We start from the raw sequence: 25185 nt of genomic DNA on the forward strand, positions 1-25185 counted from the left end.
AGAGGAGAAGGAGAGACTGTCCAGAACCAATCACAACAACTTACTTACGTACTTACACAGCTACCAATAACAAGGTTATTTCAGACAACTGAAGTGTTCTTGTGGCTCCATGTTTTGGAAGGATCTGATGTGAAAATGTTGCATTTTCCTAAAAAAGAAAGTGAAAGTTGGCGTTGGGTATTGGATCAGATCCTTGGAGCTCTGAAGGCTTTACCTTTGTTATCAGATAATTCATGCAGTAGTTTGACATATTATGTTAATATAACAGCTTATGTAGCTGTGTGTATGTGATGAAAGGTGGACGGTTTTCAATTGAGCCGATATGTGCATTGAGGATTTGTCTGTATTCTGAACTATTTACAATAAATCACCTTTAAACTCTGGGAGGCCTCTTGTGTAACTGTTACTGACACGATACAGTATGTGCAAGACTCATAAATGTGTTGTCGTGGCTGAGTGGTTAAGACCGTGCACTGGATCAACTGTCTCCCTGCGCAGGTTCAAATCCTGCCGACGACGGTGCATCGTTGTCACTGCCTGAGAAATGATGACTAAGAAAATAAAAATAATTTGATCCTGTCTTGTTATATACTGTTTAATATGAAAGACAGACATATGCAAAGGTTTACAGTATTAGAAATAATATAAAGAAATAAGAAATAAGTTCTCCACCTGATCCCTTGACTTACTTGAGTCAGCAAGTTCTGTGGGGACCATTGGGGATCTGGTAATTGTTTAAATGATTGTGTACGGTGGAGCAGTGTCCAGTAGCTCACCTGGTAGAGCTGGAGCCCCCTATCCGGCTGTTAAGTCTGACGTAACACCCTTTCAAAATAAGATTTCTGGGTCCAAATGCTCCGTTGAAACAAAACAGACACAAAGGTCAAACATGTGAACCATTACATCACCTCTTTCGTCTGTTAAACACCTTTTTAAATGATGAGAAAGAGGTAAAATGACAATTACGTTGTTTTTTAAAAGCTCAGATCTGTTCAAACAACGGGGAACACGGCACTGCGGCGTTGTAGAAATAAAAGGCTTGGACCCGGGAATCATATTTTGAAAGGGCGTTACGTCACGACTTAACAGCCGGATACTGAAGTGACATCTTTGGCCACGTTGATGTTCAGCCCTTTGCTGCATGTTGCCCAAACCTCGCTCTTTCTCCACTTTCTATCCCGCTGCTTTAAAGAAGAAAACGAATGCGATGGCCGGGAATCGAACCCGGGTCAACTGCTTGGAAGGCAGCTATGCTTACCACTATACCACCATCGCGCGGCGATGCCATATAGTCTGTATAAAGGGGGATTAGTGGGAGGTACATCAGAAAGTTCAGTTGATTTCTCCACTTCTCCTCCTCCTTCTCTGTCTCCTCCTCCTTCTCTCTTGAGATAAACAGAGGACTATGTATATGTCCTGTGCGATGGTGGTATAGTGGTAAGCAGTTGACCCGGGTTCGATTCCCGGCCATCGCAGTCTTGTGGGAGGAACATCAGCAAGAGAAGAGGAGTCAGCTGAACTTTCACATTAATCCATGAAAAAGGCCAAAGATCCAGTGAATCCTCTTCCAGCTCTGCGTCAGGGGAATACATGCTCATACCCACTGGAGCCCCATTCTCTGTTGTTGTTGTTGCAGGGGCTGTTGAGTGAGAGCGCTGTTTATGTGAAATATTTCTACATATTTATGCTTTTTTCGAGCGTGTTTTTCGGAATAGATCAACTAATTCGTGGCTGGGTGGTTAGGACCATGGACTACACATTGTCTCCCTGCGCAGGTTCGAATCCTGCAGACGACGGGGCATCGTTGTTACTGCCTGTAAATGAGAAACAGTGAAATCTTAAAAAAATAAATAAAAAAAATCCCAAGATCCAGTGTATCCTCTTCCATCTCTGCGTCAGGGGGATACATGGTCATGCCCACTGGTGCTCCGATCTTCAACGTCACACTTGTCTCCTCCGTGTAGTGGAACATTACGGTAAGCATGTGTTTACACGACTGTGCAACATACAATGATATGTGACGTAAAGATGTGTCTGCATTGCTTTGAACATGTGTGTCACTCACACACTCACTCATCATGGACTAACTACAGCTTTACATCTGTCACTGTTGTGCGTGAGAACCTCCCGACCAGTAGGCAGCTCTTGTGTTACTGTTAATCACACCATGACCGTGTCTGCGTGGGTTTTCTCCGGGTTCTCCGGTTTCCTCCCACAGTCCAAAGACGTGCAGGTGTTGGGTTCATTGATGACTCTAAATCACCCGGAGGTGTGAATGGTTGTCTGTCTCTGTTTGTCTCTATGTGCCCTGTGATAGACTGGGTGTTCCCCGCGGCAGTAGCTCAGTCCATAGGTGACTTGGCTGAGAACCGTAGGGTCGCTGGTTCAAGTACCTGTGTGTATGGAGCGTGGACTGGTGGCTTGGAGTGGTGCCAGTTCATCTCCCGGGCACTGCCGAGATGCTGTTGAGCAAGGCACCTAACCCCTAACTGCTCGGGGCGCTGGTCACTGGCAGCCCCCTCGCTCTAACATCTCTCCTCTATTGCATGTATAGGTCCTGTCTGTGCATGTGATTATTTCGGGCCTGTGTGTGTAACATGTATGATAATAAGAGTGAAAATTGAATTTCCCCGTGTGGGAATTCTTCTTCTTCTTCACGCCCGATGTCAGCTGGGATCGGCTCCAGCCCCCCGAGACCCCGACAGGGACAAGCGGTTGAAGATGAATGGATGGATGTATAATTATATAGAGTTATATACTGTTTAAAATGAAAGAGCTAGTCAGGAATGTGCAAAGGTTCACAGCAGATGTTTCTGTGGGGACCATTGGGGATCTCGTAATAGTTTAAATGATTGTGTACGGTGGAGCAGTGTGCTGTAGCTCACATGGTAGAGCTGGAGCCCCCCCCCCCCCCCCCTATACTGAGGTGACATCTTTTGCCACGTTGATGTTCAGCCCTTTCCTGCATGTTGCCCAAACCTCGCTCTTTCTCCGCTTTCTATCCCGATGCTTTAAAGAAGAAAAGACTGCGATGGCCGGGAATCGAACCCGGGTCAACTGCTTGGAAGGCAGCTATGCTTACCACTATACCACCATCGCACAGAAAATGTACATATTCCTCTGCTTTTTTCAGGAGAGAAGGAGGAGGAGACAGAAAAGCAGCCTTCTGATGCACTCAGCGTGTGGGGACGCAGCCTGGAGCCACAGAACATCCTGTCATCTGAAGGTGCTGTGATTTGGATCCTTTCTTTTACAAACCCTAAAAGGTACATGGGTTCATGTTTCCTAGTATTTGATGTAAAGCATGATAACTTGGATTTCTTTATGTTGAAAAGTGGATTTTACTGTGTTATGATATTGTAGACACAGTCAGGAAGCATCGCTCATTGCATTATAGAGGCACAGTTCACACATCTATAGCTAAATGGACTTGTACAGCGACTTTCTAGTCTCCTGACAACTCAAGGCGCTTTCACACTACCTGTCACATTCACACAGACGGCGGTGGACATCTTCATACCATCTAATCTAACCATTCACACCACATTCACACACCTACGCGCAGCATGGGGAGCAATTCAGGGTGTAGTGTCTTGCCCAAGGACACTTTGACATGTGGACCAGGGGAGGTGGGGATCGGACAGCCAATCTCTTAAATGAAGGACGAGGATGATGATGATGACCCACTCTTCCACTGATCCACAGCCCCCCCATGCTGTTCATGGTTATCCTCTGGTGTCGGTATGTGTTTGTATTTTATTTTTGATCTTGAGCCCATCTCTGAGGACTCACCTGTGGTGTTGAGTGGACTGTGAAGGGCTGGAGTTTGGACCTCTGTACTGTTTTTGTACCAACCATAACATGTCCATCGTGGCATGTAGACACAGCCATGGTCACGAGATTACTTTCCAACAATTCAAATTCTCATTAATTCAGTAGACCGACCCGGGATAAGCGGTTGAAGATGAGATAAGATGAGATTAATTCAGTAGTTTCTTATTTTTCTCTTGTATTATTATTAAATACATGCATAACTGTCTGAACGTTATATCCATGTCAACTAGTTTTATAAATTTGACAAAACCAGAGACAACATGTTTCATGCAAAGACTTTTATTTATGAACAGTCTGCAGTACCGTACACTAGCACACACTTGTCTCTATTCGTGATCATCATCACTCTTTATGATCATTTCAAATATAGACAAATACTGTGCCTTCAAAAACAGTTCCCTTTTCACAATGATCTAAAAATACCTTGTTCTGTTTTAAATATGTAGCTTAACTTTTTGAAAATAAAATATACATTATATGAAATATAACAGTTGTTTATTGGATAGACTATATAGTACATAATATGCAAATACACCTTCTCTCTGTGACTTCTTACGCATTTCATGCACACACACACACACAAAGAAACAGAAAAAGATGCCGCGCATACAAAAGAAGCTGTACATACTTCTGTATGAAAATAGAAAATATCAAAGAAAGATGTGCACCAAGAGTCTATATCATGTTACAAAGAACTTGCATTACAAAAATACCTACGACGAGAATGACCAGATAACACGTTACCTGGAACACAGAGGTACGGGGACTGGGTTGGCGACAGGACAAAGACAAAACCTCGCGCTCGCTGAGCTCCCACTGATGGACTCCAGTCACAGAGCCACTTCTACGCAAGTCTACAACCAGATCCAACACAGTTAAACATCAAATACTGGATCAAAGAGTGACAGGGTCAAACAAGCAAGCCAGAAGTTGCAGTTTTAAACTTTGAATTTTGGTATTCAACCCAGTTAATGTAAATGTCCAATGCATAGCACAAAGTTTGGTTTGGTATGTTTTTAAATTTCTTGTATTGCTACCCTATAAGTGACGTGAGTGTAAACCAACTGTCAGTTATGCCCACAACACACAAAAGCACTGATATGTCGACATTAAAGTATTGAACATGTTCAGATACTGCGATTAGTATTCCGACAGCGACGTCCTGTACAGCATCAATATCAAGCTCCTTCAGCTAAATATCGTTATTATTGCCAAAACAACTCCAAATGTGTTCGTTAAAGTAAAATGAATCACTGATGTCCAGTTTAAACTAGGATCCGTAAACCGACAACAGCGGGTGTGTGACGCACAAACGAAGTTCCCCCGCAGAACGCAGTGTGTACAAGGCACACTGCGATCAATATAGCTACATCTATCGTTCCCTGCGAAGAAACACTTCTGAAATCACGCGAATGAACTGAGATGTGAGAAAAAAAAGGAAAGTCCCGCGGTGAAATATAGACTTACGTTAATGCCGCAAAATATAGATTTTCTTCTTCGGCGGTATGAACAACGATAACACTCGATTCAGACGGTTCTAATACGCGTTGCGATTGCCGATGCTGAGACTGGCGGCGCCGGAGAACGGGGAGGATGCCGACAGGAATCCCTCCCGGTGTGTAATCTCTGAGTATTTGAAGAGATTATCAGGTGCTCACTGGCAACATAAAGCCAATAATCTCAGCAGTGCAAACCACCTAACACTTGTACCAAAAGGTAGAGCTTTAAAGCAAACGTTTGAATGAGATCGGCTCCTGGAAATGGAGACTTACCATTCAAATCATGTACAACGACTATATTGCTCTTAGTAATACTATTCAAGGACCACAGTGTTTTTCATTGTAATCCATGCTCTCTGAGTACATTCTCTATCACACAAGTATAAGAATAAAGAACAAGGAGTTGTATTATAAGTCATACACCCGAGGACTACACTTCCAAAAATCTAGTTCTTTTCTCAACATAGATAAGAAAATATACATTTCTTCAGCAATTCAATGATTTAAATTGACATTTTATATTCTTAATAAAATCTTATAACTCTTTCTTATTTACATTTGGTGTAGGTTAATACTGATTGTAATGCAATACTGTTGCCTTCTTGATGATTTTTCTTTTTTTTTACATGTTACATTTCTTATGTTTGTTGAGCAGAAGCACTTTTACATTCATATTTCAACCCCCGAAGCTCGAAAAGTAGCTGAAGTGCAGATGGGAACAATGGCGCGCATTATCCCAAAAGCCAATTTAGACAACTTCAAAAAAGAGGGAGTCTGCTTTCTCGAGCGGATACACTTTGGGAGAGGTGGAGAGAATGGAAGGACAAGGACGTGGAGGTTGAAAAGGCCTGGAGAATTGGCAGCGGCAGCGCCTTTATTTGGCTGTAGAAACGCTCTTGCAGCACCGGGACAGTCCGTTCTGTGAGAGGAAATGTGTAACGATATTGGAGGGGGGGGGGGTCACGGCCGACTAAGCCGCGGGGTGAGATGAAAGCCTTTGTTGTTGGAAAAAGCTGTTAACTTGAGAAAGACAGGTTTCCACAGTGGTGAAGGCGGCGTCAGAGGTTACACTCTCTCCACTCGGCTGGGGTCGTACGAGTCTTATGAGAAAAGAGAGGAAAGTAAATATCAGACAACACAATCAAAACAAGTGGGAATGACATTATTTATCCCATATAAAGGTGGAATTTAAGGGAGCACTCACACTGTCCTTCCGCACCGCGCCCCGGGCTTTAGGGTACTTGTCCCCCCTCCCTCTCCCCCCGTCCCCCAGGCCCGTTTGTACTCACACTACCTGGGCCTCGCGCAAATGCTTCTTGCTGCCTATACGTCATCACGCCGTAACACGTCACACGCATTGATTGACGTCATCGCGATGCGTCTCTTTGTTTACAAATCTTTACATAGACCTCAGAGTTTTTGTGCGTCTTGTCGACTGTTTTTGAATATTTTCATCGACCAAATCTGCAGTAAACACTCCACCTCCACATCACACCAACGTGAACCTTTCACCGCCGTTGTTGTTGTTGTTAAATGTCCGTTCTTCTAATTTCTATGTCCGAACAGGCGCACATAAAGGACGTCAGAACCGCCGGAGGCCTCGTGCTCGTGCTCGTACACGTGCGCGCGCTCGTGCTCGTACATGTGCAAACGGGCTCTACAAAAGCCCACCTCTCTCAGGCGGGCCATGGACGGCCCGCTGTCTGCAGTTATGTGCGGAGCGAGTGCACTCACACTGCTCAAACGCACAAGGCTTTAGCTGAAAAAATGGTTTTGGCCCGGTACGGAAGGACAGTGTGAGTGCGCCCTAAAGGTACCCTGTGGAGTTTTGGGCTGTTTGCTAGAGCTGCAGGATTCACACGCTTGTTGGTAAACAGTAATATTGTTTACAAGAAACGCCACAGGACACCTTTAAAGGAACAGCTCCACGTTTTGGGATAAAGGCATATTTGCTTCATGAACCAGATGAGAAGATTGATAGAAGTCTGGTGGCCGTGCATTAAGTACCAAGCTGGAGTCTGGTGAGCATAGCTTAGCATAAATACTGTGAGCACAATCAGCTCACCTGGCTCAGTCCAAAGACCTACTAACTAAAGCTCAGCTCTTAATGCACAGACATGAGATAGATATCAAAAATATTCAGCTATCCCTCTAACAATAGAATCATAATCAAAAGTATACCCATTTGCAGCAATTAAACTATGATAGTGTTTCCCTTTGAAGCTCATCAAATGATTCATTTCTTAATTCCATTGCACCCACCTGAGAGCATCTCTTCATCCTCCATATTTGAGGGGCCACAGGTCCCGGTGCTGAAGCTGAGAGGCAGCGTGATTTCTCTCTTGGGAACGCTGCGAGGTTTAGGAAGCAGAGGAGGCTTCTGCAGCCTGGTGCGCTGCTTTGGTTTTGGCAACTCAGCCTCTTGCGTCGCCTCCGCTCTACTGACCTCAGCTTTACTCTGTCCATCTCGCCTCTTCTCCAAAGGCTTTTCTTTGTCATCCTCCACAATTTTCAGCTCCACCTCTCCTTCTGACTCTTCTGTTTTCAATTCAATGTCTACTTCTCTACTCCCTTCATTCTCTGCTTTTAGTGCAATCTCAACATTCACCTCTTCTGCCTCCTCTTCTTGTCTTTGCTCTTCCTCACACATCCCTTCATTCGCTGCTTCTTTAGGTTTACAGTCTTCTTCGGGATCTCCCAACTTGTCATGTGTTTCATGTACATTCTCATGTTCATCTGGGTTATCGTCCCCCTTCCCTCCTTCTTCCTCCAGTTTCTTATCCTCTTCTTCTTCTCGTTGCTCTACAACATCCACCTTTGTCACTTCCTGAACTTCATTCTCCTCTCTGTCACCATCCCACTCCTTAGAATCAACTTCTCCGGACTCTGAACCTTTGAGGCTGAGGCGTCTTATCCGAGACACTGAGTCCAGCTCTTTCAGACGGGCCATTCTGTCTGGGGTTGACCTGCCCAGAGATGTGGTAGATGAAGAAGCAGAAGAGTTTAGCTTATCTTGCAAGGATTCGATTAGTTTGCATGCTCCACCTCGCCCCCTCCTCTCCACACTGCACATGCTAAGTGCTAGCTTGTCATCAGGGGTGACGGGGAGGGATAGGGGAAGCTTATGAGGTGGGAACTCAGGTAGGTCCAGTACCACCAGGGACTGAATTTCAGCATCTTTGTTATCTTCATCAATGCTGTGGTTGCTGCTGTGCTTTTGTCTATCTCCTTCTTTGTGGTCCTCTAATCCTGTCCCCTTGACTTCCTCTGTCTCTGCTCCCTGGACAATCAGGGACTCATCTTTGACTTGCTCACGCTCTCCTATCACCTGCTTTGTCTCTTCGCCATGACTTTGGAGTTTCTCAACTACAGTGGTATCCATGTCATCCTGGCTGTCCTCTGACTGTTTGTCAGACACACCCAAGGCCTCCACTGGAACAGCTATACCCAGGATTCTGGCCGCCCTCTGCTCGATGGACTCATTTTCAGGAATACCTTTTGCGCATTTAACCTCATACAGTTTGCTGAGGTCCTCTGCAGGCAAAGAATTGGCTTTCTCCCGAATCAGTAAGTTCTCAAGGTGCTTATCTGCCATGGTTGACTCATTCTTGTAGGTCAGGGGCTCAGAGATGGCATATCTCCCATTGCTGTCATCATCCATTAACACGAAAGAAACCTCCCTAGTCAGCCTGGTGATATGGGATGAACCCTCTTCCTGAGGTGATCTGCTACTTTCACTCCTGCTTCTACAGATTCTTAAATTCACCGCACCCCTGAATGGTGGGACATTGTCTGATTTAGACTTTCTCTCAGGCTCTACCTCAGCTTGAAGCTCTTTATTTGAATTGTGCTCGGGGCTACCACTATTTTGAACAAGTGCTTTCCTTGTTAAAAATAGTGGTTGCGAGAGCTGCACTGACTGACTATGCTCCTTATGACCGAGTGGAGATGGGACTGAGAGTGAGCGCTGCATTGGTTCCCCAGGACCACCAGGAGTCTCTGTGTAGACAGTTAACCCCACATCCCTCAGCATGGACTCCTGCGGGACTGGGATGTCCTGTCTATAGAGCTGGTTTGACTCATTGTGTGGTGGTAGTGAGGGTAGGGGGGAACTGTCTCTGGGGCCTGGGTTGGAGAGTATGGATAGCTCATTTGTTTGTGTCGGGTTGTTGGCCTGTACCCTGGAGAAACTGTTACTTATATCCATGGAGTCTAGATCAGCAGTAGAAGCCAAAGACTTTGACCTGACCTTTATATTGTTGGGTTTTTCTATGTGCATTGGTGGAAGACTGATTGCTTCCCTGCCTGGTTCTGGACAAGCAGTGAAATGTGCTCCTGATTTAAACCGCTCTGATTTCTGATTCACCCCATCTAGATCGTCAATGCACTGACCCACGCTGGGTCTCTTACTGATTGTGTCTTCCATCTCTTTATTAATGGTCTCCAGTTCACCAATGGCATCACAGGGCCGTCGGTTCACTGGTTTTAAGAGAAACTGACCAAAGGTGACTTGCTCTGCACCCTCCTGTGGACTAGAGTTGCACTTCCTGGGGGAGGATGGCTGCCCTCCCTGATCCCAAGCCTTTGTTGGGGAAAGCGGAACTTGTTGTGAGGGTTGAAGGGATGTCGGTTGTGTTGGGCTGAGGCTGAGACGAGAGAAGGCGCTGTTGCTGGAGGGATGAAGGTTTTTCTGGCCTGCCATAGGGTAGCCATAAGAGGAGCTACTGTCTGTCCCCACACCACTGTCTATGGTTGTGTCTGAGACAGACTGAACAGGCTCTTGTCCCCCAGGAGGACTCTGGGATTCTGGGATTTTCACCACCCTCAGAGGTGAGCCAGTCTGGGTTTCCTGGTTACGGTACTGATTTCCAGGCCAGGACCCAGCATAGCACAACTCTTTGTCTTCACTGGCTTGAAGTGCCCAGGCATCTATAATCTCCTTTCTCAAAGGAGCCCTCTTGTAGTTTTTCATAGAGGATGTGCTACTGGTGTGAAAGTGAGAGTATTGAGGTTTAATGGGCATCTCATTCACTGACTTGCTCCGCACGTTTGGGCTCTCTTTGAGGCCTACAGCGAAAGTGTCTGTGTTAGTGACAGTCAGGCTTGGCATTGTCTCATTGTTGTTCTGATCTGCCGCCAAGTCTTTACTAATATTTGTCGGTGTGTGAACAGGGACAGACACAAGGCAGAAGATGGTCTCACTCACTCTTCTCTTAGTGTTCTCTGGCCCTGAATCTGGGACAATTTTCTTCACTTGGGTGATGGTTTCTGCAAAGACCTGATCTGAGCTGGACCCCAGACGAGAAGAACTTCTTGTTAATGGGGCTTGGAAGGCTGAAGAGGGAGATGCAGGAGGACGTTGGTTTTTGGGATATCTGTTGTTGCAGTTTTGGTCAGTTGCTAGGAAGTTATCGACAGCCTCTTTGTGCAAATCACTGCGCCACCTGTTATTGTCATTGTGGAAGTCGCTCGAAGACTGGTTAGCATCATCGGCCAGTTTGGCAGCGATGAAAGGCCCCAGTGGCGGGGGCAAAAAGGCACTGTCGTTGGATACAGGCTCCGACACGGTGACGCTGGGAAGCTCGTTGCGGATGTGCCGGATCTTGTCAGCGTCCGTCAGGGAGTTGCCACCAAGGGCTGAGGAAATATGGCGGATACGGGGGTCATCAAAGGGGATATATTGGATCCCTCCGTTGGGGCGCTCCTGGGTAGTATACAAAGGGTAAAGCTGCTTCTGGCTGGACATGCTCCTTTCTCTCTGGGGATCAGGCCAGAAACCGGCTGGATGTCTGGTGAACCAGTGAGATCCATCTGGAGCTACTTGTATCTGCTGGTACACATCCCCTCTGTACCTAGGAGTAAAAACATCATAGCTGTTCTTAATCTAAGCAACAATGACTTCAGCAAAAAGAGAATTCAAAATAAAATAATTCCAGTTATGTTAACCTAATTACATTCCTCAACTCCATTATCTGTAAGTGAAGAACTACTTGGGACTTAATTTCAGAATACAACGTAGAGGTACCAATATTGCACTGGGGAGATTTAAACATTTATAAATACCAACTAATATCACCTGAGAACAGATAATGATCTTGAGAAGACTGGAGCCTCTCTCTTTTACTGCGTAACATAATACCCATTTAAAGAGATGTATAAAAATATATAGTAGGCAGTCTCTTCTACCATCTGGGATGTGACATGGCATACAGGATTAAAGGGCTGTACCATCTCTGGTCATGGAGTCAATTTTAAACACACCAATTATTATTTAAATGTTTATATTCAGTGACACTGTCCTTTACAGCATTCTCACACAGTTTTGTGAAGAAATCTTGAAATTATCATTATGTTGTTATATGGATGATCTGTACTTTTGGCAACTCTGTGCTTTACATTTAATACATTAAAATGAAGATTTGATGTAGTCTCATGTTTACACTACCGAACAGAACAGCCATTATAATGTTAAATGAAGGGTTGGCTCTTACACCCCCAGTGTTGAATTTAAAAGCACAGCTAATTTATTTGATATAGAAAAAATGTCTAATTAAAGACAAAGAAATATAGACAAATTTACCTGTAGTCCACAGCAATTTCACCATATCCCCGGTGCCCCCCTCCCATTATAGGAGCTCTTCTATATGATGGGGGAGGGATGTATACTGGAGGTCCAGAGTCCTGTGCAAAATAGTCCAGCTGAGGGTCACCTGTCCTTGATATTGGAAGTGGCGTTCTGTCCCTGGCTTGGGGAACCACTGAGTCTCTCCCAGACAACATCTCACAGCTTCCCCTGATCTGCTGGTGCATCTCATAAGAGGGAGGTCTGGGGGGTCGGGTGAAGCGGGGCTTTGGTGTCATTGAAAGTTGGTTGGCGCTAGCCGGCCTGCCATTCTCCGGCCAGCGGGGCGCCCTGTAAAGATCATGGTGTGACAGTGGGTGACCATTGACCCTCCTGTACAGTTCCAGACTGGACGCATCTATGTCCACATATTGCAGGCTCTCAGGCTGCAGCATCCTGGGCAGGGACTGGGATTTGGCTTTGGTCCTGGGATGGACTACCATACCCTCTGGTGTCCTGGCATGGAGCCGTTGCTGCTCCTGTGCCCAGCGCTCACCCTCACTCTGTGACAGCTGGCGGCCAAAGCTCACGGCTGGGCGCCACTCATCTGTCCCCAGGCTCTGGCACTTCCTCTCACTCGCCATCCTCCACTGATGGAGAGCCGCTTCCCTCTCTCTGGAGCGGGCCTGAGCCTGGACCTGAGCCTGAGCCTGCACCTGAGCCTGGGCCTGGGCTGCCCAGCGCTGCCTCTCCTGAGCCGCCCTCTGACGGTCCTCTGCAGACAGCTCTTGGCCTCTTGCTTGTTGGGACCCCTCCGGCCTGCCGTAACCCCCCTGGCCTCCTCCATGGGGCTCTCTGAGGTCAGCATAGTCCAGCAGCACAGTGAAGTCTTGGCCTCTCCTCCTCCAGTAGGACACATCCTTGGATTGTGACTGAAGACCTCTGGTGCCATCACAGAATCTGGGAGGAAACACAAATAAAGGCGTCATTATGCTTCAATCAAAGTGTTTTCTGGATGGTTTAACACTGTCTAAAACCCCTGTGCACCTTTCCCACATCAGAATTGTTTCAACTTTTTGACAAGCAAGTTCAGTTTATACAGTGATTGGCCAGGTGTGCACAGGGTAAATAGGGTTTGAACTTCTCTCTCAAACTATTTTTTTTCATTCCTTGCGCAATTTCTTCCTCCCTTTTTGTGTTCAACACTATGAATGCTCAATGAAAGACTGAGCCAAAGTGTCTACTTCTATCCCTGTATGTGATCGATGGTGGCAGGTAGTTCAACCAGCCTTGGCGTATAGCCTTTTGGAAACACTTCCATAGCAAGACATGGCCGGACTATTGTTTCAAGCATAACCCAACATTTAAGATCCATTGATTTACATCTGTTTTAGAGATGATCCAATGCAATGTGTGCTTATACTGAAAAAAAAACTGGAGCTAAGTTAAAACGTTAAAGCGATCAAATAATCAAAACACTGGAATACAATAGTTCAGGGCCATTTAATGTCAAATAATAGATAATGACCTGATGATAAGAGGCAAATAACCACTAACAGTCTACAACGTGGAAAGGGAAAAAAAGCATCTCCCACTAGATGGAGACAGAAGACCACGAGTAGCAGTGCAGTGTCTGGTAATTGTGATTTTCTATGGGGCATAATGAACACATTACACAATGATACACTGTGGCTGTTAGTCCTGGATGTCCTTCAAGACAGATCTCAGAACTCAGAGGACGTTTCATTGACAATCTTTGTATGCACTGTTCTTTAGCTCCTAATCTGAGACAATGGGCAGCATTTCGCTAAATCAGAGTAAAAAAAACTCCTATATCCCTCTGAAGATGCTGTATGGCAGACCTGATGGGCTACAACAAGCTGCAATGGGTTTCTGCATACAGTCTGATCATGTCAGGCTATTTGTAGAGTGACTGACTGACTGACAACGCAAACAAGACGCAAGCACATGTGTACACCCCCCGAGGCCGAGGCCACTGAGTGTCCTTGACATTTTCATCCATGATCATCACTGGCCAGAGATGTTTGCTGGGGGAAGGGGGGCTAGCCATGCCAATCTGCTGAATTTGAGGGCATCTTATGTAAGATGAGTTACCATCATTAGCCTAATTGGGTCTAAGTAGCACTGCCTAATGGGAGTGCCAAGATAGGCCTGTTCCTTATCTAAACTAAAGCTGCCAGGCAAAACGGCTTTGGATGAGAGGGGAAAAAAAGAAGGATGAACAAATAACAGACTGAAATCGCAGAACATATGTCTTAGCAATTCCCACATTCCCAACAGAATGCTCTGATAGCACTGGCAGAGCAGCAACATGAAAACGTGGATTACTCGTCTCAAAGAATAAAACCGATAAGTGAAAAAACATTAACATAACCACTGACATTATTCAAGGTCATTTGACTATTTTCAGATGCTCTGTCACTGGCTGGTGGCAGAAAGGGATTAGGGAGGGGGGGAGAAAGTCAGCTAAACAAAATGTAAGGAAAAAGGGAAAAGAATCTGACAAGCCTGCCTAATTGTGTGGACATTGGAACAGCTGTATTGACTATCTCAGTTACAGCAAACTAACCCCCAGAAGTGCTGCAAATAGGCAAATTAAACAATCCTGTTTTCAGGAATAGAACAGATTGGCTGCAGCCGGGCAATATCTCTGGAAATATGATACGTTCTAACAGTCCTTACCCAAGAGGGTTTCAATTGCATAACTCCAGACTAAGCTAAATATAGCCTATCCTCCATATACATATTTAAATACACCCTATACGAATCCTGTATTATTGATGGGGTGTGCATTATACAAGTAGGTATAATGCTTTTGAAACAGTGGGAGCTAGATATGAATATTGGTAACGATCGGTGTTAGAATGGGGAAGGGGTTATCTTTACAAACCTGGCAACCTGTCTGTGTGTAAGATTGGGCATGCTCAAATGGGACACATAGGTTTGCCCAGAAGCTGTTTTGATTACAACAAAGGTCCCATGTGGCAGATTAAGACTTCAGCGCACACAAGACTATATTGGGGAGAGGCTGAGAGAAGGGAATAGAGATGAATTTAGAGGAAGTTGCCAAGGGGGAAGACAGAAGCAAGAGACATGGCAGGAGGGACTGAGCGGCAGTTCCATTTAAGATGCCATGCATAAACTCCTTGATGATGTATTTAACGCCATTAATCTGCTCCATCAAAACACCATAACAATGAATGAGTGTGTCATTTATCAATAAAGATTGAGGACAACCATAATCAGGATAGGGCATGCTAAAGGGTCGATCAGACAGGAGCACATCACTGGACTCAAGGTACAGCACAGACTATGTCTTACCCGCTGTCTGAGGTTAGCGACTCTCCCAAGGAGTGGGTATCAATTTGGCTCCGGCTCTCGCCCTCCCGCCTGGACAGGTTTCTGTCCCTAGGGTCGTTGTTGTTGTTGTTGGGACAGCCGCTGCCGTACGCTTGGGGCTGCCTGGGTCCAACACCATTCCCATAGGGCATCCCTGGCCCACTTTCATACCCGTTCACTGTCCTGGGGCCAGGTCTGTTCTCCAGGATTTCATGGTGTTTGCTGTAAGACGGCGGTGAGGACGACGGAGCCTGGCGGGATGAGGACGCGGGGGCTGGGGTAGGGGTGGTGGAGGAGGAGGTGGTGTGCTTTGGCAGCTTGTATCCATGAGAGATGAGGAGGTCCTCCACGCTGTACATGGTCGCATTTGTTTATGCTGGTGTGTTTTCTTTTTCTCCTCGCTCTGATTTTTTTTTTCTTGGAGGAGGGGGGGGGGGCTAGGGGTGAGGGGGGGGAGAGGAAGGTAGGTCGGTTGTCAAGACGTCTCTGCTTCTTCCCTACGTGCAGCGGCAGGATCACCGGCACAGCTGCGCAGCTGAGGCCATCACTGGGAAAAAAAGAGAGGGGGACGACATGAGGAGAAAGGAAGAGAGACAGAGAAAAGAAGGTGACGCTAAAACCATTATACCCGCTACCCGTGTCCAAGTTTTTGTCAAGGGTCCCAACCCGTATGGACAGCTGAGAGGTGGAAACAACAACCCAAATTCTGAGCCGACACGACAAAACCAATTCACCCGCCTTCCCAGCTGCCTATCCCTCCCTCCTCTCTTCTCCAGTCCTCCTAGCAACAACCCTCTTTCCATCTCCCTCGGAAATCACCAGCGCCAAACCGAACCGTGTCCAGAACTGAGGAGGATGGGGACGTAAACAAACACCCTCAAAAACAACCCTAAATGGCATGATGATCAGCGGCAGCAAGAGTTCCAGAGGGCTGCTGATGCTGCGGTGAAATGTCACTGTTTACAGTGGGCTCCCTGTAGACATCCATACAGCAGCTGTAAGGTAGCAGTTAGCAGCCAACCACCGCTCATGTTTTGAATCAATGAGGCAACTTGGGGATTGTATTCCTCTCTGCTCACTTCAGCATCCTCTCCCTTGAAATCTTTTGTTCAGCTCAAAGATATTTTCTGGTTATAAATTTCTCTTCAGCTGCCCTAAAATAATCTGGTGTTGGATAATTTGGATATTCATAATCTTCGTTTCTTGAAATCAATACAAGAAGTCTGAATATCAGGATAGAAAGGAAGTGAACAACACAGGATGTAGAGCTCAAAGACGATTAATTGATCAACAAAAAATGAATAATTTATGTTGTTTTTCTTGAGCAAAAATGACAAAAATGTGATTTTTTTTCCTGTTCCCGAAATGGGCGTTCATGATAGTAGATCATTTTTTTGATTGGTTGGAAAAAACAAGCCATGTAATGATATGATGGTCATGTTTCACTATTTACTCGTCTTTTATAGGTTTCACACCTTTACACACCTTTAATTAATAGTTGTCAACACAGAAACAACTGATCACGGGACAATTACAGTGAGTAAAGCCTAATCATCTCCAAAGATCGTAAATGTAAAAACAGCTATAAGAACTTTGCCTCTAAGTATCACAGACTGATGAAGAGTTGAGCTGATGATACCCAGGGTGCATCTGCTCAATGCCCTTGATGAAGTCATGCTTGCTGCCTTGTCAACAGGACAGATGCTGCTGCAGCCCACTCGTTCAATACTCTCCACTGGAGCAGACTGCCAACAACCTGGCTGTCCTTAATAAGAAATGGCATTCTGAAACAGCAGTATGAGACTCGATGCCAGAATCAAATGCTGTTCAGACAGTTTAAAAGCCAATCGCACTTTTTGATTGTTTAATGGCACAGCCAAATCGCTTGTTTTCAGTTCTGCATAACAGACGGCCGACGCAGCCTCGCCGAAATGTATTCAGCTGCACACAGATTAGCATTCGCTTTGCTTCTTAGCATTTGTTTAAGCATGATAGTCCCATAGAGATGACAACATCCATCTATGAGAGTCCTGACTCTCCAGCACCACTGCGCCCCCCCCCCCCCCCCCGCCCCCCCCTCGTTGTACCTGAACCCTAGGATAGCCTACTAGGTGATTAACAGGATCCAAGACCGTGAAATGCCGCTCTCTTTGTACGTCTGGCTCTCTAATACGATTATCTTTTTCATTTAAAACCTTAAACCTGTTAGTTTTGGAGGATTGACTCTTGGCGCTTAGCCAGTTAATACTTTTGTTGAGTTTAACTCAATCTGATCTCCTCAAGGAGAGGCCAGTTCTGACTGTGGTAGGAAGGTTCTCGTCAACAATGTCAAAGCAAAAAGTGGGGTTTGGTTTCGTTTATTTATGAGTATGCAGACCTGGAGCATGCACAGTTTTTCATTGACTAGTATTTCATGGCCTGTAGTTGAACTCGCTTGGTAAGAGGCCAGGGACTGTTTTCAGTGAGTCTCTGAAATACTGTAAACGCTGGCCGAACGGAACCCGAGATGGTAATATCTGTGGTCATTTGTCACTGCAGATTATTCAAACTCATGTAATGAACCAGAATTCTCTCGTATGTTTATTCTACACTTTAAAGAACCAGACCCAGGTCTCCCTGCAGATTTGGAGAAGCCCATATCAGACTCAGATATCAGAAGCAGATTGGTATCACCAACCTTTCTCTCCCTGTAGATGAAGCCTATCCCTCCAACCAGGCAACGGCTTAATTAAATGAGCCTTAGGTCAAGGGATATGTTCATTAATATGATAATTCACTTTTTTTATTATCATCTTTGCACAATAACCTGTTTTAACGGCACATCCATATGCTGTCTAATCTAGCTAAACCCTTAATCTGAGGCAATTGCTCTTGGTGTCATCGCTAAATGAGGATTATCTCCATCATCAGTAAAAGTGAGGATTTCCTCCTGTAAAGTGACCTGCCCGTATTCAGTCCCCCACCACGTCCCCACCCCCACTCCCTCCTTCCCATGACAAGCTCCGTTTAAATACTGCTAATACTGTTACGCAATGGAATTACCCATTTTATAGCAAATAAAACCTCGGATTCGAGCGACGGTATGCAACAATGGTCTGCTTTCATCCGCCTAAACACAACAACATTGTGTTTCACTACAATGGCTTCTTTTGTGGAATAGACTGGCATTACGGGCCCTTGAATTTGGCAACTGTGAAAAAAAAAAGAAAAGGGGGCAGATCTGCTGTATTTTAATGACACGGCTCACTCAAAGAGAGAAATTAATGATACAGTTTATGGCAAACATGTGCTGCAAAGTAAGCTAAAAATAAAAAGAACCACATGAGGGCTGGCGTTTCCCTACAGACGACTCTCACACCAGCCTCCACGTTTGCTCTCATCAGCCACTGTAAACTGCTACTGTAACAGCATTTACATTTACTGCACAGTGAAAGGTGTAAGGCCGTCGCTCTTGAGGTCAAGTGGACTTTTGTAAAGGCCATAGCTTGTTTATTAAAATGGGATATAAGCGGGAGTTTTTTAGTCGTGTGATGGGGGCCCGTACCCTTACTGGTGGCTACACCAGCGGCAGGCTGCTGGGGCATGACGACTTGCAGGTTGACAGTTTGGTGTCAGCTTCTTATTTGTGGCCCGACTGAGATGAGGGAAGAGCGGGGAGGTGTAGATAAAGGGAAGCAGAGGGACAGCACGGGTGGCAGACAATGCAGGACAGAGACCTAAATCAGGCCTCAGGGAGGACAGAAGTGCAGAGTTGGAGAGTGTTAGTAAATAGTCCGGATCGCAGGCATGGGCACAGACCATGTAAATAAACTTTGGAGATAGTGAGGAGCCATGACAGTCCATTAAAAGTGTTAGAGCGGCCCCCCTCTTCTCAATTAGTTCACTAATCGGTTGTTTTGGTCTTAGTCGACTAAGACAAAAGAAAAAGAAAAGGTTAATGATTTCTTTAGTCTGTTGTTTTTTTCTTTTTTCATGCTGAATCACTTATTTCCAAGAAGCGTATGAGCACATCTCTAGTAAACACACAATCTAAAGTGGTGATTTTGCATAAGAACCTTTAACAGATCTGTTAATTAGTTGACAAAATCACACAAGTCTTAGTCGACTGCGACTTTATTTAATTGAGGACAGCCCTATAAAATAAACTGTACAAAGAGCATGAAGTGGAGAAGCAGATGTTGTGCACTGTGGTCAAAACGCATTGAGTGACAGCGATTGTTGCCGTCCTGGAGAAGACACTGAGATCCCTCCTTAGAGTGATGAACTGCAGACAAAAACAAATGTGGAGAACAGGCTACGGCGCAAAAACACCACAACAAAAGAAACCTCTTACGCCAGAGCCTGGAACCAAAAACATGATCATCCTGCTTCCTAAAATATTTTTTAAGAGCCACACCTCTCCACCGGATTGTTCCCAGTCTCTTTGGATCTATAACAACTGACCCGAGTGGGTGTGCACTTGGCTCGTCTCTGGCCTGCATCTGTTAGGACTGTGCACGCACAGGGATTTCTCAGGGATGACAGGCCATCACATTCGGCAAACAGCAACGGCCCGCAGATTGTTTATCTGTGTGACATCACCGTGTCCCTCTTCCTGAGGAAGTGCATCGTCGCGGGGACGGAGCAGAGCCGACGGTGTCGCAAATGTTTCCAATCAGGCTCTCTGCGGGCTCCTGTGTGTCCCGAGGAAATAAGTCGGAGGCCTGCTTTTGGCTGAGGCCAGAGGAATAAACAGCCAAACATCCTCAGGCCATATTTTAGCCACACTGACCTCTAGAAAGCACAGTGTTCTCCTCTTCAGGTAGACGGTAACGCAGCAACATGAAATGTGCATATTATCTGGGGAGCTATCTGCCCTCTGGACACTCACCATCCATCAGAATAAGCCCACGTGGCTCAGGAGTCATGCAGCTATAGTTAGGGGCAATTCCGACCCACTGCAACCGTGACGAATTAAAGTTGAATTTCTCTGGAACAGGTTTGTAAACCAACAAGTGAACATCTGTTCAAATGAGGGGGTAACAACAAAACGATTTCACAATCCATCACAAAAGAGAGCTCGTCACCACGTTGCAACCCATGTGCTTCCTCTAGCGTGGATCGACGCCCTCCTAGTAGACGGAGAAAGCAACGGGCAGGGCCTTTGCATTGTGAGTCAATTAGCTCATGTGGAAAGGTTTAGCCAAAAAACACCCACTTAAGATTATTTTGTTGAACACATCCCATGGCAACGGTTGTTTTGCTTTTGTGAATGGCAGCTCACAGACAATAGCATGTGGGCTGCTCAGATATTCTCGCTGCATTGCTTCAGTCCAAAACTTATTACAGTCAGACTCCACTGGCAGCGAAATCAAAGGCAGGATGGGAGGGAGGGGAGTAGGGAGAGGGGAGCGGGGGGTGTGGGTGTGTTTTTATTCCACCATATTCCAACACATCACAGTCTGAAACAGAGCGGTCTGGTTCTGATTCATTTCAGACTGTCAGAAAGTAGTCCACCCAAATCACTGTGTTTAAACCCAAAGTCAAATTTCAATAACAACCGCGTGACGCACAAAAACAATATAGCTTATAGCTCATTAATGCACCAGGCAAAGCTGTGCAGCAACCAGTAAGACACTGACGGCGAGGGTAATTATATCAATGGACTCATTTTCCATTGTGTAGCAGGCTTAGCTCAGTTCAGCTCAAATGTAGCGATTTGACGTCACGAGATTTCCTCCGACTGAATGCATCCGACGCTCTTCGTGTGGAGGGAGTTCTCAGGGCTGTGCATTTGCTCCAAAACACCTGAGCTCGTGCCAACATTTGAGAATGATCATTTCATATGAGGAACAAAAGCGAAACATAAAGGAGAGGTTATTAGGCACGCTAATCCACAAGGCACTGTTCTGCAGCACAGTGGGCTTCACCTGCACTGAACTACTCCCGGCCCATGCTGTCTCTGAGCACGCCAAACTGCATTCGTGATAATTAGTGTCTGTCAAGGTCCGGGCTTCGCTAGAGATGACAGTGGCATGGTGTATCAGCCAGAAACACAGTGATCAAAGGGTTAGCACGCTCTGGCTTCCTGCTAATCAGATGGACTCTGCATGCCAACTGCGCAGTATTATCCGACATCAATGCATTTTACCAACACGAGACACTATGCCTCATGAAGACAGCTTCTGCACATCGACAGCGTGACATTTAAAGACAGCTGATAGGACGCGGCAACAGCAGATTGAGGTTGACAGATGACAGTGATGCAGATTACAGGTTGGATGAAAAGGCTCTCCCACGCAATGTACCTAAGTACGGTGTTGTCATGATGGACGGCCTGGTGGGTACAGCAAAGTGCTATGTAAACACGTGAAAATGAATGGTCAGGGTTATCTCAAGGGCTTAATCAGCGCACTGGTATAAAACTGACACGCAGACGTCACACAGCAGGCAGCTCCACCATCTGCCAAACATATGAACATCGACCGGCTGGCATCCACACAGGACAGGACAGTATATACACTGTACGTAGCGCGCCGTAACATGCAACACACATTCTCTGCCCTGCGTTCTCACTCTGAGAGGCACACTGGCAGATGTCAGTTCGCTTTCACACGTTTTCTGGCCTCTTTCATCCACCGGCCTCCTTCCCTCCTGCCTGCGTCACCTCTGCTCTGACATCACATGTGACATCAGGCAGGACCTCCGAGGGGGATCCCTGTAGCCGGGCAAACATCAGATGACTTTCAAAGGCTTTGGCTGCAGCTACCCACTGGCACAAAAACTAATTTTCTTGATGGACTTGGCCTAGATACAGAACTGAAGACAGAGAGAGGTCTGAGAGTAAGAGAGCCTGTTAAAACAACAACTGCACATTGCTGGAAAGGGAAAGTCTAGCTCTGGGATAACCAGACGGCCTGCGACACCAGGAAGTTATCCCAGCCCACACTTATCGCCGACTGTTTGGACCACTCCTGAAAGTTGAACTGCTGTGACTCATTTCACAGCCGTGGAGGGCCCCTCCGGTTTCGCTGACCAACCCTTTCCTCCGCTGCTGGAAGGAATTAATGAGCTGCTTCCCTTCTTAATACGCTCCCCGTCCCTCCATACCTCACCCCCCTGAGGGCATCTAGCAGGGCCTTGTGTTCACACACCATCCCGGTCTCAAGGATGTGTGAAAGACCTACCACATAACACACATGGGCCCACTCACACACCTAAGATTTTCCTTACCCTCTCCTGTGAAAAATGCACATTAGCTGCAGCTGGTCCGGGCTATGTTTTACACTACTTTGTCTTTTCAATTCATCAGCTGCTGTTAAGTTAAAGCCCTGCACACTGTCAGGAAAATGCTCCTTTACTGACATTTACTAGCAGCTTTAAATGTAAGCTCACTGAGCTATGAAAGGCCTTGGCAAGAAGGAACAGATCCCTCTGGGGCGGAGTTAATGGCACTTCCATAAATGCCATAACCAACACAACCTGAGGTAATCACACCTGAGGCCCCGACAGACCAGTGCAAACAAGAGGAGGGGATAAACCACAAACACAGTGACACGATGCTGCTCCGTTTGTTCACTGCAGCAACACTGAAATAACTTAGTGGTTATCTTGAACTTGAACAGGCCAGGTGAAATCTTGGCTTGGACGATCTGGCCTCTAGAGGTCCCTAAAGTGACAGTAACAATTTATGTGTTAGACCTTAAAATGAAAGCCATTAAACACTTGGAAACACTGTGGAATAATCTGAGGGAGGTGTGAGTCGAGAGAGTTTTATCCATACAGTCCTGTAGGCAATTAGATATTAGCCTACTACACATTTCAAGTTCAGTATCAAACCTAAGGACCATTATTTAGCAGTTTCAGCAAACCTGGCTGCAGGATGGCTGCTTTAGGTGTATTCATGCGAGGCTGTGAGGCGGTGCATGCGGGAGGCTGCATGGGGGGAAGGAGAAGAGAGGTCAAGCAGCAGCCATCATCATGCAAACAGCAGGTGTGACAAAGTGACAACATGCGAACATCAAAGCGAGCAGAAACTTGGCATACCATTTGCCAAGGGCTGTCTGCTGCTCGTCCCCATCGCCATTTGGTGTCACCGAGCATCCGAGCAGAACCGAGAGCTACGCGCACCTTACCGGACCCGGGTGTTGTCACCGTGTTACCAAATGATTGACGGGCTTGCCATGACTCTAGCCCCGCTGGTTCCGTCGCAGGTCGCCGCTGTCGTAGCGCACTGGCCTATATGGCAGCCCCCAAACAGACGCGGGGAGAAACCACACCAAATCCCGTTAAAGCATCCGTCTGTTTAAGGGTTAGGTGCAGCGAGGGACGGTTGCGGACCTGTTTAACGCGCCTTAACACCTCCCACGGATCACTTTAGGTGCGTGGTTCGATCCGGCGGATGGGTGACCCACTATAGGATCTGCATTTCAGCTGTTTTATCGCGGCACACTGTGGATGTGAGGACGTTTAAGGCAACTCTGCAAGTTGCAAAATGTACATAAATAGCATCTTGAAGTAACACCTAATGCCTGAGCTGTGACCGGGGCATTTCACTTAAGTCCTCGGTGAGTGTCCCTCTCCGTGCACATATCTGCCGGAGAGCCGGGACACACGCAACTGCGTAATTTGGACGGAGTTTGGCCTCTCTCTCTTCCACAGAACGGGGCTAACGCTAGCCCCCGCTAGCTCCATCGGCAATCTTTAACCTTCAGCTGATAGGAGCGCGTCCGCACATAGTGGCAGACGGTCGCCCCCGCACACGCTTCAAGTTAAAGAAGAAACGCCGCCATCCTCCCGCTGCTTCACCTTCTAATGTCGCGTCCTTTAAAGTGCCACAGCACACGCTCCCAAACCCCTCCGATCCCGACAGGGGCAGCCGGACAGGAGAGCGCCGAGGTAGAGCCGACGCTGTCTTGGCTGTAAGTTGAGGGACCCGCTGGAAATGTTGAACGCGGAGCAGATGCGCCTCTCCGCCTGCGTGCTCCTCTCAGCGGCGGCGGCAGCAGCGGCAGCAGCGGCGGCGGCTCGCCTCCTCAGCCCACCGCCGCACCAAAAAAACAACAACAACAGATCCCCCAAAGAAAGCCCGAAATAACAACCGGTGTGTCGCTTGGACCCGGAGCCGCCGTTAGTACCTGTGAACTGCGTCGTTGCGTTGTCCGCCTGTAGTCCCCCGCGCTCATCCCCGCCGCTGCTCTAGTCTGGACGGACTGAGCTGGGATCTGCTGAGGGAACAGCCCCTCTACACTACAGCACAGCACTGAGGAGACATCCCTCTGCTCCAGCGGGGAGGCAGCTGGATGATGCTCAGCGATAAGGTCACTTCACACTCACGCATTTCAAGACAGGGGTCAACAAACTCACTCTATAGGTCTATGTAAAGTATTTATGGTCCTTATCTAGGCGGAGCACAGGAGTTAGAGGTTGAATATGTAGAATATTTATTAAAAGGTATGTAATTTAAAAAAAATAAGACACCAACGGGGCGTTTTGGGGGTTACAGAATGAAATAAATTATATATATTTAGTCTGTATTCATATTTTAGGGTTTTACAATGACTTTCTGTCGCGTTCTGTTATGTTGTACCAGCCAGAGGCGGATTAAGGTGGTCATGGGCCCCTAGGCTACTGCCCCCCCCCCCCCCCCCCCCCACATTATTATTCATGCTTTATCAGAAAAAAAACCCTGCTAGAACAGAAGAGTCTGCAACCTTGAAAAATCCTGTAAATTTAGGAATTTTCTTCAGCAGATCTTGGTCCCGTTCTTTCAGTCTTTTTTTGTGCTCTGCTTTCACATTTCCTTCCTGACATGTTGCCGCTTTATTGTGAAGTAACAGTGAGTGAGGTATCATTGGAAAACAAAACTGACCTTCTGAACCCGGCCACGTGATGGCAGCTGATTGGGTAAATGTGTCCCATATCTATCCAATCAGTGACTTCATTTTTAAA

At 46.5% G+C, this 25185-nt stretch overlaps 1 protein-coding gene across 2 annotated transcripts; it reads right to left on the minus strand.

The window, feature by feature from the left end:
• Positions 1 to 6293: 6293 nt before the first annotated feature.
• On the minus strand, positions 6294 to 24483 carry jcada (junctional cadherin 5 associated a). Of its 2 annotated transcripts, none has more exons than XM_083936204.1 (5): positions 24372 to 24483; positions 15238 to 15802; positions 11914 to 12855; positions 7596 to 11185; positions 6294 to 6433 (listed from the first exon to the last, which is right to left on the minus strand). In XM_083936204.1, the coding sequence occupies exons 2-5, from the start codon at positions 15612 to 15614 to the stop codon at positions 6399 to 6401; spliced, it is 4944 nt and encodes a 1647-aa protein (XP_083792330.1). In that variant the 5' UTR covers positions 15615 to 15802; positions 24372 to 24483; the 3' UTR covers positions 6294 to 6398. The 2 variants fall into 2 exon arrangements, with proteins under 2 accessions (XP_083792330.1, XP_083792331.1); XM_083936205.1 differs by lacking the exon at positions 24372 to 24483 and adding an exon at positions 24043 to 24316.
• Positions 24484 to 25185: the final 702 nt, after the last annotated feature.

The sequence above is a fragment of the Echiichthys vipera genome (assembly GCF_963691815.1).
Source record: "Echiichthys vipera genome assembly, chromosome: 21".
NCBI lineage: Eukaryota > Metazoa > Chordata > Actinopteri > Perciformes > Trachinidae > Echiichthys > Echiichthys vipera.

Coding starts and splice junctions, on each gene's coding strand:
- jcada (XM_083936204.1), bottom strand. CDS start 15,614: ATGTACAGCGTGGAGGACCTCCTCATCTCTCATGGATACAAGCTGCCA. Junction 11,186..11,913: donor GAAATTGCTGTGGACTACAG/GTAAATTTGTCT, acceptor TTTTACTCCTAG/GTACAGAGGGGATGTGTACC. Junction 6,434..7,595: donor GGATGAAGAGATGCTCTCAG/GTGGGTGCAATG, acceptor TTTTCTCATAAG/ACTCGTACGACCCCAGCCGA.